Source organism: Lethenteron reissneri, chromosome 49 (genome assembly GCF_015708825.2).
Source record: "Lethenteron reissneri isolate LAM-NWPU_2019-01 chromosome 49, ASM1570882v1, whole genome shotgun sequence".
Taxonomy (NCBI): Eukaryota; Metazoa; Chordata; class Hyperoartia; order Petromyzontiformes; family Petromyzontidae; genus Lethenteron; species Lethenteron reissneri.
The window spans coordinates 1,338,241-1,354,712 of NC_083827.1; the positions used below are offsets into that span (position 1 = coordinate 1,338,241).

A 16,472-nucleotide genomic window follows, 5' to 3' on the forward strand; every position below is an offset into this window, starting at 1 on the left:
CTGTCTGGTCCCCTGTGAGAAGCCGCTGCGTCGATTTACAAACGAGAGCCAGTGGTTCGCGTGAGCACGCGTGTTCACGCGTGAGCACGCGGGCGACACGCGTGAACACGCGGGCGGCACGCGTGAACACGCGGGCGGCACGTCCTCAACGGCCGGCCCTTCCCGCCAGGAGGGCAGCTCCTGTCAACGGTCACTTGAACATCCCGCACACTGACTGCGCAGGTCAACAACCGCGCAGTGAAGAACGTTTGCAACGTGATTGCGAGGGAATGTGCTGCTGTCCGGAGTGTGGCATTCATTGAACGTGACGAGAGCCGGTACAATTAGCCAAGTAAGACTCCTTTTGTCTGTGGTCGATTACTCGGGCCGTCTTAAAAAGAGGAAGGCGGGACATCCCTTACAAGTCCCACCCACGCGACACTGCTGATGGAAGATGACAATGACATTACCAAGCCACGCTCATCACCTCCCGTCCAGCGGCACACCTGGACACGGAGGCGAGTTCCCCCCACACCCCCAAACTAATTTTGTGTTACCCGATTATCGGGTAGCCGTTCCCATAATCACGAGAGCGATCTACTACCCACACAATCGGATAGCGCAGCTCTCGAAACGACATCGCCCGATTTCTGATTCAACATTGCTCCGCCAACTGGGCGCCACGGAGGCGAGATGTTAACTCCCTTGCCTGGTATACAAGAGGTCGTGGGTTCGACCCCAACGCCTGCTGTATATTTGGAAATTCTTTGCATGTCTCTCTCTCCCCGTGGTCGCGTGGTTTTTTTTTTATCCGGGTCCTCCGGTTTTCCCCTCCACATTTAGAAACATGCATTTAGAGTATTTGGCTGATATAGATTTTCACACGATAATCCACTGCGTTGTGCACCCGTTTGTGTCCAGGTCGCTTCTGAAAACGAGCTATATAACTCAGCGTGGGCCTTACCTGGTAAAATAAAAATGTTGTATAGTTTTTTGTTTAACTGAAACTGTTAATTCTCACACACGCTGTAGACGAGTTGACTAATTATAAACCGCAAGAGCCCGAGATTCTGCATTGACGTTTGGTGCTCTGCCTGACACCACGTGACGTGACGTCTGGCTTAGATGGTGGAAGCCAGAGCGTGCGATGGCGACTTGTGCGCGAGATATCCCGGCAGATGGTGCCACGGAAGCCGACAACTCCTGAACATAGATCGGTGTGGCATGAGCGCAGGATTATGAATACGAATGGATTACGAAAAAGCACAGGATTCGTCATAGTGGAAATAGCACGGGTTCGAGTTTACTAGGTAGTTAGTGTGAGATCTGGAATCCCAAGAACGGATTATTAGCTTTAGGATTCAGGTTAAAAGATTAAAAGGCTAAAGTCCAATTCCCACATGGGTCTGGTTTCATGAGATTGAGTTCTACATCTCGGCAGCTCTCTCCTTCCAGACCTAGGCAGTCTCCACAAAATGCGTAAATCACGTCACACGTTTCACTCGCATACCAGGGGGAAAAGCCAACATAAAACAAACATTTGCATGGGACAAAAAATCCCCTTGAAAACCGAAAATCACATTTGAAAATCGTAACGGAGATAAAATAGAAAATGTTATTGATTTCAACTGTTTCATTTAAACTTAAAAATATATATAATTGAAAACCAAAGTAACACTGCATTGTACAGGCTTGCTTCTATTGCCCACTTCACCATGAAAAAAGTAAAAGAAACTCGCAGCTGAAGAAACATCAAACAGAATCGGAGTGGATGGAACGACAAATCCAGTGGATCCTGGGATGGGGCGGAAGCGAAACGGGAACGAGAGGCCACCGGAACAATCCTTCAGGAAAAGCGCTGCGACTCCACCGTGTGACCAGGTGAGGAGTGACGCCGGCTCCGTACCCCGAGCGATCAGCAACCATACCGCCTCCTGTGAAACCATGCAACTTGGTGTGCCGTGGATCGGCTGTCCACGCCATGGACATCACAGCCCTGCCCCCTCCCTCAGGATCGTAACGACCGATCAATCGGAGTTTGTAAACGGGCACATGGTGGGGTAACGTCACGATGAATCGCCGAGCAGATCGCTGCCTTGGCGCAACGGATCGCCCGGGTGTGGTGGACGCGCCTGGAGGACACAGCGGAACTCGGCAAGCAAAACCAACCGCCCCCCGCTCCTCCCCAACCCTCCCTGCCTCCCCAACCCTCGTTGTGCGAAGCGCCCTCACCGCTCGCACGGCGTTTGCCGTGCCGGTCCGCTACCCGAGCCGTGCCGGTCCGCTACGCGAGCCGTGCCGGTCCGCTACGCGAGCCGTGCCGTTCCGCTACGCGAGCCGTGCCGGTCCGCTACGCGAGCCGTGCCGGTCCGCTACGCGAGCCGTGCCGGTCCGCTATGCGAGCCGTGCCGGTCCGCTATGCGAGCCGTGCCGGTCCTCACCCAGCTCGGCACCGCCACTGGGCGGGTTCGGAGGTGAGCAGCGCAGGGCCGTGGTGTCCACGAGTGCAGCAGCAGAAGCAGAACTCGCGTGGAACCGAACTGCTCAACGCGCGCGCGGCGACGCGAGTTCATTCACTGGCGGCGAAACGACCCCTTCTCTGCGCCAAAGATAACAACAACCACCCCTTGAACCGATAACAAAAATGTACTTTGTACACTGAAAGGTCTGTTCAACATCAACAACGTGCACCACAAGAATACCCAAACGTTCGTGAGTGCGGCGATGTTCTTTAAAAATCGCCAAAATGGTTGAGGAAAAAAAATCCGGAATTCTCTGAGAATAATTTTATTACGAGTAATGTGGTAAATTAATTCCCCGTGCACCCTCTCGGAAATGTTCGATAATGTTGTTACGATTCCTTGAGGTCAGTGGTTCTTGACCTGGGGTGCATCAGGCACCCCCTGGGGTGCGAGATGCCCTTTCTGGCGCTGCGAGACGTGGCCACGTCTGTCTAGAAGGTAAATAATGAAAACACAAATTAAGCACGGGCACGTAAGTTACAACTTACTTTGTTTCATCAAACCCCGTGTGTATTTAGTAACATTGTGTTTTGTAACGAGGGCTCTTAGTAAAGGTTAAGAACCACTGCTGTCGGTAAAAGGTGTGCAAGCCAAAAAGGCATCATGGGAAATACCCACAATGCTGCAAGACTCGCAAGACAAAAACAAATGTTGCGAGCCCGACTCTTGTAAAGAGACCATTATAACAGCGGGCCATGTTTGTTGCTACATTGCGGCCGTCAAAATTTTGAAGCCGTGAAGAAAAGAGGACAAACTTCTTTCCAGTTCCACCGTCTGTGGCGACACGCAGCAGCAGCAGCAGCACAGGCCTTCTCGAACACCGGGTCTCAGGGACCACCGCAACAGTGCAGGTTTAGCAATCATCAGGTGCAATGGGCGTTCACGAGGACTTTGTCTTGTTGTTATACTGAAGCTTGCTAAGCGTGGACAGAGCACGCACGCTGCAGCGAGTGGCGTTCGAGGCCGTGCTCTGCCGGCTGCGTGCGACCCCCAATCGGCGCGGGGAGGGGGGGAGGTTCTGGATGCACGGCCCGCGGTGCTTTCCGTCATCGCAGCTTTTCCAAATGTCAATTGCGAACTTTTTTTTTTAGCAGATCGGCAAATTCGGGGAACGGCGCCCAACAATGACCCATTTAACCGAATGAGAGCCCGATTCATCATTAGCTGCATAGGATACCCGAACATACTGTCGTTCCGTAGGCACAAATATAATTTTACAATTTAGTCGTGGGCAGTCTCACACGGAGAAATTTGAGCGAAGACGAAGGCACATCGTGGTCTAGCGCTCCGTGTCGGAATCCGCCTGGCAGCGGTCAGCACCTTTGGTTCCAATAATGCCCTGCGGAAATTACCAGGCCGCTGCGGGAAATCGAACTCCAAACTGGCTGCGTGGTATTGACCACGACTCTTTGCAGCACGGGCACCGTCCACCTTTGCACGTCATCATCGCTGATGTTAAGGGAGCACACAACCGAAATAACGAGGGTTGCTTTGTAGGCGAGCTGTGTATTGTGGGGCCGTCCCAGGTGCATTTAATTCTAAAATGGGAGGGGGGGGGGAACCCCCACGCGACATTCACGTGCACCGCCACCGCCACCGTCGCAATTGCCTCCCTCCATCGACGTCACTGGGTTCGGAATGCCCAGCATGCACCGCGGCACCGAATACGCGTTCGTGCAGCTGAAGACGAGTGCACAGCCACACGCTGGGGCCGCCGTGACCCCCCCCTCCCCACTACGATGTGACGACGCACAGTCGGAGCCGCACAAAGCGAGTCTACAGAGCTCGGGACGTGTGGGGGGGGGGGGGGGCGTTTAATAGCCGCGAGGGCATCGCATCGTCCTGGAGCAGCAGAATGTTTAATGTCCAAAAAATTCTTAATTAATATGTACACATTGCCTCGGATAGATCGTGTCCATGATCGACAAAGAAGCAACGTGGTTTATGGTTTGCGTCGCAATCTAAATCGTGGCACGAGCTGCATGTCATGGCACGCACGAGGGCGTCCCAAAAAACGCGCAACCCGCCAGAGTTAGTGATGGGCGACCCGAACAAGAGGGCCGACGGTAACCCGACAGGCAACCCCGACCACCACTCGGGCAAGAGCAGAGCGGCCACTGCGATGGTACAAATCACGCGGGGCTCGTGGGCAACTGATGCTGAACGTGCGAGCGCCTTCTCGGCCGAGCGCGCGCGATACCCGATCCGCGGTTCACCTCCAAATGCTGCCTCTCGGCGTCTCTTGAAACACCCCTCGACCTTGTCTGCGCACGAATCTGTAGCGGTGAAAATTCCTCCACCATTGCACATTGGCCTAAAGTGTAAACGTGTTATTGACGAGAGACAGATTGAGAGCGGTAACATCAAGCGGGACAGAGGCACGTGCCATATACTTGCCCTCACCGACATTACACTACAACGTGACATCGAATGCCTTTCTGCATTTCACCCCACCACACCCGTGCACAGTAACATCTAAAGCCTTTAACAACACAAGGCCACTTATTCAGTCAGGATCGACATTCTCAAACATAGCTTCTGGGAGACCAGAATTCGGGCCGATGTCATGGCTCAAAGTCTGGTTTTACAGGAACGCCACTGGGAGACGTGCGGCACAGCAACATTCCAAGATTCAATCATCGACAGGGCTGGCTGGCGTCGTCGGTTTGCAAGGAATTGACACAATTTGGGGTAGCGACTTTTAGCTCCGCACGCTTCACTCATTGCGACAAATGGAGACACAAACTCACCAATGCCTCGCCTATGCTTGGCTGCAATGAAGCTATGAGCCCTCCCCCTACTGCGGCCTGAACATCAATCTCGTCGAACTTCGAGATGCAGCAGTAGCTGGATTTACACTGGGCCCTTCGGCCGACATGAAATTGAGCTGACAAACATAGTACGTTGAGCGTTGTTCACGAAAAAAATCGTGTAAAAAAATACCTCCGACATCGTTTCTACCCAATTGTGTTATTGACGTCATGTCACGAGACAAAAGCGTTCATTCGGATCTGTCGCGGAACGGTGCGTTAAGAGGACAGCCCACAGAAGCAGATTACACAGAACCACCTCGAGATCCCTTCGAGTGACCTCGAGTCCATATAGAAGGGGAGATCATTTTCTCACCTGCCCTGCTACTGACAGCAATAATAGTCAAACTGAAAACCAATGCTATGGAATGTAGCCCAATTAAGTTTGAGAACCACATCATAATGACTGTTTTTTTTCGTGCAGTCATCGGTGACACCAGGCTGAGGCCATCAATTTACTACCAACGGTCTAGGGCTCAGAAACCGAGCAGTACCAGCTCGGCAAACTGACCTCCGAGCCACCTCGCCACCTGAACTTGCATCACAACACCTAAATGCAAGCGCTGCGCACGTTCTGCCCGACTTCATCACTGCTCAGGCCCATCTGAGTTCCCCCCCCCCTTCTGCTCTGTATAAGTAGTGAAAGGGAGCATCATGCTGCCATAGCTTTGTGGCCAACATTTACGGGACACGCAACGTCTCGCATCGTCGCCACGGTCTCGCGGATTGTCACAAATCTGGGGTCGCCATTCAATGGTCCATTTTGCGTCTCGTTTTCCATTTGTTCTCTCAACTGGAGTCGTTCTCTGCATTAGGCTACAATACACCGGCGTATATAACGAGCATATTTTGTTGCATAAATCAAAGCAGATTCTAATGCAAGCATTATCATCATCATGAGCGCCGGAATTGCTTTGCGATTGGTGAATTCGTCGATGCCTCAGCGGTCCGCCGGGCCCCACGGAAAAACAACGAGCAGCGGCACACAGATCGGCAGCGACGGCACAATCCGAGAACTTATTTAATTTCTCTTGGACGGGCGACAGCGGTACCCTTCGAGAGAAACTTTTGCTTGGAGAGAATGGTGACAAAGTGGCCAGGCCAAGGAAACGGAACCACACTGAGCAGCCGGGTGAAAACGAATGCCAAAAAAAACGAAAGGGAGGACGTTCAAATAAAATAGACGGTCATTGAGTTCACACGAGAGCCGGGAAGCGGTCTCTACACTCACGGGACTACCAACACCAAAACCTGAACCAGAGCTGGAGGAGAGAAGACCGAGCCGGCTGGCAAAGTCAGTCCGCGCTGGTTCTCGAGGACGCTCACTGCCAGGTGACGCCACGCCGACGACACGACGCTACCCACAGGTTCACAACGGGGGATCGGTGCCCTCGATTCGGCTTGCACGCACGGGAGCCCACGACTCGGCTTCAGCTGGGACTGCCACGGCAAGACGCATCCCCGCCACGAGTCGATCGGAGTTTACGGCAGCGATGCCGTGGGACAATCAGCTCCAGTCAGGAGCAGTTCCTGCACGCATGCATCGTGGACTATATGAAAATAGAGTTACGTTTGCTCTACTTCAATTATTTATCAGTTTAACAAAGTCAATTTATATCCTACCCAAACTTAAAAAAAAATCTATTTTGGACAATTCCTACAACCTCCGATGTGTACTGGGTATTGTTGTGATGGAGAGGGTGCTTTGCTTGAAGGATACCGTGTAGCATGTGCAAAAGTGTCTACAACAGGCAGGCGGACGCACACCGAGTAAAAGCGAAAAGTGAGATTACTTTGTATATATTCCTCACTGGAAGGAACGGAGAGAAAACAAAATCCACTTTACAAGTCACGGTATTCTCCGGAAGGGAAAATATCTTTCTAAACTCTTAACCGGTTCAGGTTCGAGTTTATTGCATCGATTCAAAGTTTAGTTCACGTTTCGTGGACATGGGATTCCGCGAAGCCCGTCTCTGCGCCACCACCTGCCTCGGGGCCGTGCGCGCAGCCCAGGAATCAGCGCCGAGAGGCGGCACCACCACCCAGGCGAAGAGGGGCCGGTGGCGCGCATCGTGCGGAGCGTCACCACGCACGGGGCGGGGGGGGGGGGTCACGGCCACACCTGACGATGCCGCCGTGACGGCCGGGGGTCACGCACGGTCAGGGCCAACCAAGCGGCGGCACACGGGCCGGGGGGGAGGGTTGTGGGAGACTGAAATCGTCTGGGCGTGGCGAGGGCGGTGAAGATGACGCGCGTAAGACGCTGGGCCATTAAAGTCGAGCAGGGATGGTGCAGCAGAGTGAGCACCGTCTCTGACCTACACGTGTACTGTATGTGCATTTTCATTCTCCACTCTGGATTTCTCCCACGTACACCAACAGCGACCTCATCAAAGAATGCCCGTCGGTCGTCTTCTGACGTAGAACCCCTTTTGAACAAAACAGCGTCTTTACACGCAGAGGGGACCTTTTAGGCACACAAATCAAAATCGAACTTAGCAATGGATAACGCCAGCACGTCGGTATTGGCAGGTGGTCCTTCACAAAGTAAGCGCAGGAGCAGCAGTTGCACACACGACGGGCAACACTTCACAAGGCCACGGTGTCGCGCGGTCAACGTTCACTAAAGCAATGTCCTCGTGTCTCCGTGGGGTGTTGGGCCTGGCCTGGTTGAGCCAGACCATTCCCATTCTCTTTGGGACGATGAGGCTCCCGCACCTCTCTCTACCGTTCGCTAGACGGCTCTCCCAAGTTACGTGTCCCCCCCTTTTAGAGGCAAAGCGTCACGGCGTGGTCAGGCGTACAGAGACAAGGGCGGTTGGTCACGTAGCACGTAAAAACTTAGTACTTTTTAAACGCTGAAGAATTTTTATTTTTAGATATATAAAAACATTAAATGATTGAAAATAAAAATGACTAATTGATGTTCGTAACTTTACCCCTTATTGTTTAGCTTACAAAGTGTGGTCACCACCGCGAGCATCACCTGGCGGCATGGCGCGGGGACCTTAGGCAGCATGGCCACGGAGGGCCGCAATGTCCACTTGGAGCCCCGGCGAGGAACATCGGGATCATGCGCATTTTCAAAACCCACAGATGAAGGAGATAGTGCTGTGCAAAGAGTTTTATAACAACACGCTTTGATAATGCGCACAAAAAATTTGGTGCATTACACGCAAAAAAATATATTCAAAACGCACCAGAGATGGTTCAAACTGATATAACTTCATGATGAGTAAATTCGAAATGTTTCAAATGTGGAAGTTTTAAAGTCAAATGTGCAATCGTCACTCGCACAAGATACGAGCCGTGTCCGCGCCTATCCAATGGGAGCACGGCGAAGCTCCAAGGAGCCCAGTGGAATTGCAAGCCCCCTGCCCGTTTCAAGAGAAGTTGATTCGTGTACACAGCCTCATGGACTCGGTGAGCAACGCCACGGGTGAGCCAGTCAACATCCTTGAGCAGCCTCAGTTGAGTTGTTTTTTTATGCATATGTACGTTGAACTTCTTTCGCACCGTACGTAGCCAACCGTGCCAATCGTCGGATTTTTGCCCCCCGTGCTCTCAAAACGTTATCCGAGATTTAAATGGAACAGGCAAATGTAGAGGTGGCCCAGGCGGTTCGGGGAGCCAGCACCGCGTCAAGAGCACCGAGGAGGGAGGCATAGCCGAGAGCCTGGGACCACGCAAAGGCAGCCGCCCCACGGTTAAACCGATCGCTCGGGTACGGCAAGCGGTCTCGCGTCGGCCACCCGCCGACGGTTGAATTGTCATTTCGTTTGGCGGATTCCCTCTCTGTGCAGGGCACGTGGTAGTGTGTGCAAGAGGCATAGTGAAGAGCCCCTAAAAGTAGTCCTACGGCGTCTTCTTCCGAGAGGCGGTTCTTTAACACCAAGCGATGCACCGCTGGCTGTCACCGCCGAAGGTTACAAATGCAAATTTCTCCACGCCACAGCACGACTGATAAAGGACCAACGAAAGATATTTTGGGTACAACATAGAAAGGAAAACACAGGAAAGAGTGAGGTTTACAACATTTGCCGTTTCATTGCTATGGTAAACACTTTTGTAAAACTCATGAAAAGTAAACTCGAGGTGTAGATTATTTAAGGGGTTGGACTTGGGTTGTAGTCAAGCTTTGGGACCGCGATCGGTGGCTGTGAACCTCTGCTCCAGGAGACCCACCGTCAGGAAGCGCGCACAGCTCCAGACGGGGTTTTTGTTTTCTGAGCATCAACAGCAATGGGGGGTGGGCACTGACCCTCCATTGGTGGCAAAGAAGTACATTTTGCGTTACATTTCACATTCCTATGACAGGGGCCTGTGTATTCAAATTGGATGACCCAACTGTTGACGTCCCGAATCGCAACCTACTAATGGCGAACGCTCTGACCGGAGTGCCGCTCATTTGCTCGGCGTTATATTTCATATTGAGAAGCCAAATGGGAAAGGAAGACGCACCGCTAACAAATGGGATGAGCTGCTGCCGCCGCTGCTTTTACACGAACCTCACCCCACGGCCCGCCAGCACGTCGCGTCAAATCACCACGCGTCGCCGCAGCCTCCTCCTTTCAGTCTCTCCTGGCGCGTCGCCCGTGTGCCATTAAGCGAAACCCGGTCTCCTGCAGCTAAAGTTGTATGCTTCAGAATGAATGTTTCCACAGCTTTTCGGGGAGTGGGGTGGGGGGGAGATAGGGTCATGGACAAAAATAAATGACAACCTTGTGAACGAACACAAAGCGTCCCACACGTCTGCGCGGTCCGCACCGTGGAGGGGGGACCTTGTTGTTTCCGACGCAGCACTGCTGGGAGGTGCGTTGCACGGCCGAGCTCACACGCGGCTCGCTCGCTGCGGGTCCCAGTCGTGGGCTTTCTCGGCAATACACTCGTTTTAAAAACACAACCGCAAATTCGCTTAAAATCAAACACCCCCGTCTTCTTTCACCCGCCGACCTCTCTAACAACAATAGTAATACTCTGTGCACCGAAGCAAGTCTACAGTCGTTTTTTGCTAAAATACGACTTGTCCGCGCTTTTTATTTTCCCCGTCATAAAAAAGATCTTCATGAATGCATCTGCCCCTGCCCTCTACGTGCTGGCACAGGGGGCGGCTTCAGGAGGCCCGGCGAGACACACGGAGCTCTCATTCCCCCCCAACCCTCAGTCAGATGGAAAGTTCTACTCAAGTCTCGCCAAATGCAGGTGAGGCACTCGAAGAAATGGAAGCACGGCCTGAATTCGGGCTACCCCAAACACAGACCAAATCGATTTTAATGTACTAATTGGCCACGTACAATGAAAGTCAAACGACTTTCATCGATCTCTTGAAACGGAGACTTGGACAACTGGTACAGATACGTGGCGGGGAGGGACAGTCTGGTGTGGCAAGAAAGTGGTGTGTAAATGTCAACGTGGGATTTGGCTCCGATCTTGGTACACGAATGCCGAGCTTATTGAAAAACTCCACGTGACAGCAGGTGGCGCTGTAAACACCACGAGTGGAAAGACCACGAACAGTAAAATGGGAGCTACACGAAGCATCAGTGGATTGGGTCACAATGATGGATGTGCTCCAAGTGGAGCGTGTGCCTGGGGGGGGGGGGGGGGGAGTTAATCCGTTGGTTAAGAGCACGGGGGTAGGGCGCGCGGGTCTGGTTGGCTGGTGTGGTTCGTATTGCGGGCAGGGTTATACGTTATGATTGGCCGCTATTTTAGCTCCGTCGCCTAACAGTTGTCTTCTTTCCCCGATCGCCAAGCCCGGCACTGCAGGTTCTCCGCCGTTCACCTTCGGTTGTCGCGCTGCGCTCTCGGCGTTTCCAATACGAGGGGTCGTTAGCGGGCAGCGATAGTCGGCGGCACGCATTGAATGCACACGGGCCGAGCGTGGCGAGCAGTTTGACTGCAAAGCCACTGAGCAGCACACCACATTTCCACACTTCCACTACCTCAACACCAGCATCTCGTCTCCTTTAACACACACATACACACTTGTTTAATGAACACCCTCGTTAAAGCCGCCCCTTGTAGAGCCATCCCCATACCCAGTTGTCACGAACCAGGCAACGACGAGTTGAAGAAATGCCCTGCAAATATTTAGTTTTCTATTTATGTATGCATCTCTCTCACGTTCTCTTTCTATTCCACTCAAAAGCAAAACGTTTACAATATCGGAAGGGGGGGGGGGGAGAAAATAAACACAACAATGAAATAAAAACTTCTTTTAAAACACACGCTTATAGTCCGTGGGTGGTTAACATCGCCGCTGTAACGCCGGCGAGCCTTGCTCCGTGGTGCCGGGCAGCTTGAGGCGGGCGGCGGGGCACGGCGGGAGGCGCAACTCGTCCCATCGCTCGCGTCTCGGCGAGCGGCACGAGCGCAGCGGAGCGCTCGTGGCGTTTGTCTCTGTGCGCGACCCCGAAGCTCCACCGGGCGGTGGGGGCAGGCTGCCCGTAGCGCGTGGGTGCATCATGCGCGTGTGCAACAAAATAAACAAAAATAATAATGAGTCGGGTTGGCTGGGTCGTATTTTTTTTCCGGAGCGCATGCATTGGCTCTTCTTCGCTCCAAAACACTCGCACGCACGCACCACGCACACGACGCACGCGCCCCCCGTGCGTTGTGTGCGACACTAAAGGTAGTCTTCGAGCCGCGCGAATGCGCACGCCCCGAGGCTGGAGCGGGACATGAGGCGCAGGCACTCGGTCACCTGCCCCACGGCCAGCAGCAGCGCCGGCTGCTTGGGAAGGCCCTGAGCCTCTGCAGAGACAAGGGCAGCAGCAGCAGCACACACGCAACGTGGTCAGACGTCGCCACTCGGCCGCGGGTCTCGCATTCGACAAGCCACGGTGTAATAATCCTGATCAATTTGGCAACGGGCTGGTACTCAACATTTCCTTTTGCGGCCCTCAGCTGGTGATGGAAATTCCACATTCCTATGCAACTGGCTAGTACCCCCCAAAGTAGGATGACTACTGACTGTCGATGCCCACGGTGACCCCAAACAGATGAAGAGATGAAATGACCCCTAAAAGGAAAAAAACTTTAATATTCCCAATTTTGCACCAAGCATTTCGAACATAGCCATGTGGCCAGCTACATGGCTGGCCACATGGCTCCACCAAGCATAGCCCATGTGGCCAGCTATTCTTCAGAAAACTCTCATACGAAAAAAAGGATGTTCAATTTTGCCACCAATTACATTGTAATAACGCATCCTGGCAGTGGGATGTCAAGGCCACTTGTGTCCACACGCGTGTGTCCGAATGCTGCACCTAGGATAGTGCTGTTGAGTGCACTGCAGATCTGTTCCCTCTGCGTGGCTTCGAGCTGATAGCCCACGGGGCTGTTCCAGGGGTCGGCGTACGCCAGCAAGCTGAACGCGTCCTGCACCAACGCACGCACGCAAACGCCACGCATGGCACTCGGTCTACAGAGGCAATATACACAACACGCTCCTAGCCCCCGCCCCGCCAATACAACAGCTCCAAAAAATTGCAGCCTCCCCCCGAACGCCACACGATGCCCAAGGCAACCGATTGAAACTTGCATCGGCTGAAAAGGAAAGGGCGTGCTTTTATGTATGTACGTTGAACTTCTTTCACACCATTCACAATTGCCATTGATCACACGATGTTATTATTTTGCACGTATAATCCTAATTCGGCATTTAAAGCCTTGATACGGTATTTATTTCTCTGCTGTAAAAAAGCAATCGTAAGGTTTTGTGTTTTTCTATTTGGATAAAATTTCTACAAAAAAGAAAGTTAAATATGTTTTATTTGACGACTAAAAGAATACCGTTGCGAATGGAAGAACAAAGTTTACCAAGTGATGTTTTTTCCCCCATCCCGATGTTACATGTGCGTCACCCCGTGTGGGCATATAATGGCAGATTGTGTTTCAGCAGTGACATTGGTGTCTCTCCCCTTCTCAGTGGCACTCGAGGCTCAGGCTCTTTGCAAACAAATGTACATGTGCGTTGAACTTGTCGCCCCGGTCGGAGCCAACCGTGATAATTCAAGGTGTGGAGGAAGGACAACAAAGTAAACACACAAGTGACTTGTTAGCCGTGAAATTGAAAATTATTTTTCGGGAAGTTACATTATAACGAGCAGTTGTGCAAGAAATCCACAGTCCAAGACGCCACAAATTCTGCACAAGAGTAAACAAAAAATCGAAATCATCACGATCAACGCTTGTGATTCCACCACGCTGCCATCGCTCTCCAAGCTCCGCTCATGACCAAGTCTCCGGACGTTGCCTCTCCAGTGCGAATGCCGCCTTGAAGGCAACAGAGCGGGGATCGCCGTGCTCGAGGTGTTTACGTCGTGCGGCGGTTAGCGCTACGCCGCACTACGAACCCGGCGATGCGAGTTCGATTCCCGCTCATGGCCACCAGCAACAAAAGTGACGATTATCTAAACCGGTCCTGGGCCTCCCCTAGGTCGACTCAGCCTCAAATGAGTACCTGGTGCGGTGTGTAAACATCACCACTGGGGAGACAAAGGCGTCTGGACGTGATGGTGGCCACCCCTCTCTCTCGTGTGCCGTTCCGGCCTTCATACATGATGGTCGCTAACAACATTCCGTTGTTCAGGCGATACGGGAGATATTTGTTGTAGTGTGTGCGTGTGTGCGCTTGCCTGCAGCGTGCGCGAGTTGTCGACGGTGTGCTTGCCGTCCTCGCGGGTCAGCGTGTCGCACATGAGCTGCAGCTCCCGGCCAAACTGGATCATTCGCTCCACGGCCGCCTGGAACCCCCCGCACAGCTGCCTCCGCACACCAGCCACGTCTACGTCTGGAACACACCGCGCACGCCACATTACCCCAACCGCAAGAAGCACACGCACCGGACAAATGGCAGTTCAACACCACACGCAGACACAACACATCCACAGGCACCGCACTCACAACGCACATCATGCGGACCGGACACTGCACAGACCGCATCCAGGCACGTGCACAGGTACACACAAACAGCGTGCACAATGCACCCACGCGCAATACGCTCGTGTAAAACACTTGGTGCGGGGAACACAGCATGGTGCACTGGCTACGGGAAAAGTTCGCTACGTGCGACTCGTGACAGGGAACAACACTCACTCTGGGCAACACAAAACCACGGGCGACACTCGCAGGTGCCCTCGGTACGGCCGACGCTCACGACTCACCTCGGGATGAGTACAGGATGCGGAACCCACCGCGGGGTTCCGCACGCTGGGAAACGGTGGTGAGATGTTAACTACCTCGCCTGGTATACAGGAGGTCGTGGGTTCGATCCCGACCCTGAGGCCTGCTGTGTATTTGGAGTTTGCGTGTCTCTCTCTCTCCGTGGTGAGATATTAACTACTCGCCTGGTATACAGGAGGTCGTGGGTTCGATCCCGACCCTGAGGCCTGCTGTGTATTTGGAGTTTGCGGTGTCTCTCTCCCCGTGGGAGCGTGGGTTTTTCTCCGAGTCCTCCGGTTTTTCCCTCGAAATTTATAACCAACACGCATTAATAGTAATTGGCTGCAATACATTTCCACGCAATAAGCCACTTCGTTGAGCTATAATTTGTGGGCAGGTCGCTTCTGAAAAAGAGAAAAAATCCTCAGCAGGCCTTATATGGTACAATAAAAATAGCTAAAGAGCAATGTCAATAAAACCCTACGGGGGCGCGTGCGCACGACGGGAGAATCACGCGCCGTACCCATAGTCGGCGTCGTCCTCCTCCTCCTCATCGAGGCGCGCCGTCACCGTGCCATCGTGCTTACAGCTGCCGTTAAGAACGCCATTGGTCTCGGTGGGCTCCGTCACGCCGTTGCTGTAGTAGTCCATCTCCTCCTCCTCGTCGTCCTCCTCGTCCTCTTCTTCGTCCTCCTCGTCATCGTCGTCCTCTCCATTGCTGCGGGCGCGCACACGGGGGGGGGGGGGGGGGCGAACAGGGGGGTTGGCTCCGTGTAATTAAATGGGAGGTGGAGGGAGCCGGGTAGGAAGGGAGGCGTCGTTACCAGCCAGAGTTTTCTAAGCGAGATGCACACTCAAGACAATGACCGGGTGCTATTATATTTCATTGAAATCAGACATTGGCAATTCGCTTCTCAACTCTTCGCTGGCAGCTTGCAGGGCACGCGGGTCGCCACGACGGCTTCTCCGCTCTACAGGCCACCATGGCACGTGGCTCCCCCCCCCCCCCCCCCGCCAGGGCGCCGAGGAGCCGAGGAGCCAAGCCACCGCGCGCACACGAACGCCGGCGACACTGACCTGCTGTCGTCTGTGTTGGAGCTGCCGTTGTGGTTGGCTGTGTGCTTGCCGTGCCGGGCAGAGCCGGGCGGCTTTCCCTCCGACACACCATTACTGCTGCCCGCCCCCTCACCTATCACACAAAGACAAATATCCTCTGTATAGCCTTAACAGACTATTGGGGCAAGTGCTGTTCGTGAGCACGTACGAAGGCTGGCACGGCACACGAGGGTCAAACAGCGACAAGAGGGTCAAACTGCTGTGAGCGGGGGCGGCACCTATGAGTGCAGGCATGGAAAAAAAGGTAGTGGTGTGGCCATGCCCGGCCACCATCGTCTCCTGTTGTTCACAACCCACGCCATGAACCTACTCAAGGTTCAATTGACGTAGGAGAGGCCCAAGTGCACTTGCCACCGATGTTACTCGTAGCCGAGAATCAATACGAGGCGGTCACAGCTTGGTGCTGCGCTACCACTCCCGCTCGGAGCTTAGTGCTGCACCAGCACGGCCTGCGCTGTAGGTCCCCACAACCCTACATCACCGTCCCCACGCTCTCTCCGTGCGCGCGTGACGGTGCCTCGTGCGCCCGGGCCCACGCGCCAAGGCGCGTACTCAGAGGATGTGTGCAGGCCCCGTTGGAGGACGACGAAGACGACGAAGAGGAGGACGAGGACGAGGAGGTGGCTGGGTGCAGCACCGGCGTGGCACTGGCGGCCGCGGCGGTTGCCGTGGCGGCGGCAGCGACGGTCGCGACCTGCGCGTGCGCGGGGCTCGAGCCCGGCGTGTGGCAGGAGCGCAGAGGGCTCGCCGGGTAGGGCTCCTGCGACTTCGGGCTGCGCACGCCGCCCAGCGAGCGCACCTCGCTGTCCGTGCCGTTCACCATCTCCACAAACTGCCGCACCCTGGGGCACGCAGCACGCGAGGTGGGGAGGGGGGG

At 53.9% G+C, this 16,472-nt stretch overlaps 1 protein-coding gene across 1 annotated transcript in view; it reads right to left on the reverse strand.

Moving 5' to 3' along the window:
- Window positions 1-8,156: 8,156 nt before the first annotated feature.
- The window catches only part of LOC133354891 (ran-binding protein 9-like), a 57,996-nt gene continuing 49,680 nt past the window's right edge, over window positions 8,157-16,472 (reverse strand). The window contains exons 9-14 of the mRNA XM_061572051.1: window positions 16,148-16,437; window positions 15,557-15,668; window positions 14,998-15,197; window positions 13,954-14,108; window positions 12,583-12,694; window positions 8,157-12,067 (exon numbers count right to left, since the gene is read on the reverse strand). Of these exons, the coding sequence (XP_061428035.1) occupies window positions 11,940-12,067; window positions 12,583-12,694; window positions 13,954-14,108; window positions 14,998-15,197; window positions 15,557-15,668; window positions 16,148-16,437 (997 nt within the window). The 3' untranslated portion in view covers window positions 8,157-11,939. The remainder of the gene's footprint in view (window positions 12,068-12,582; window positions 12,695-13,953; window positions 14,109-14,997; window positions 15,198-15,556; window positions 15,669-16,147; window positions 16,438-16,472) is intronic.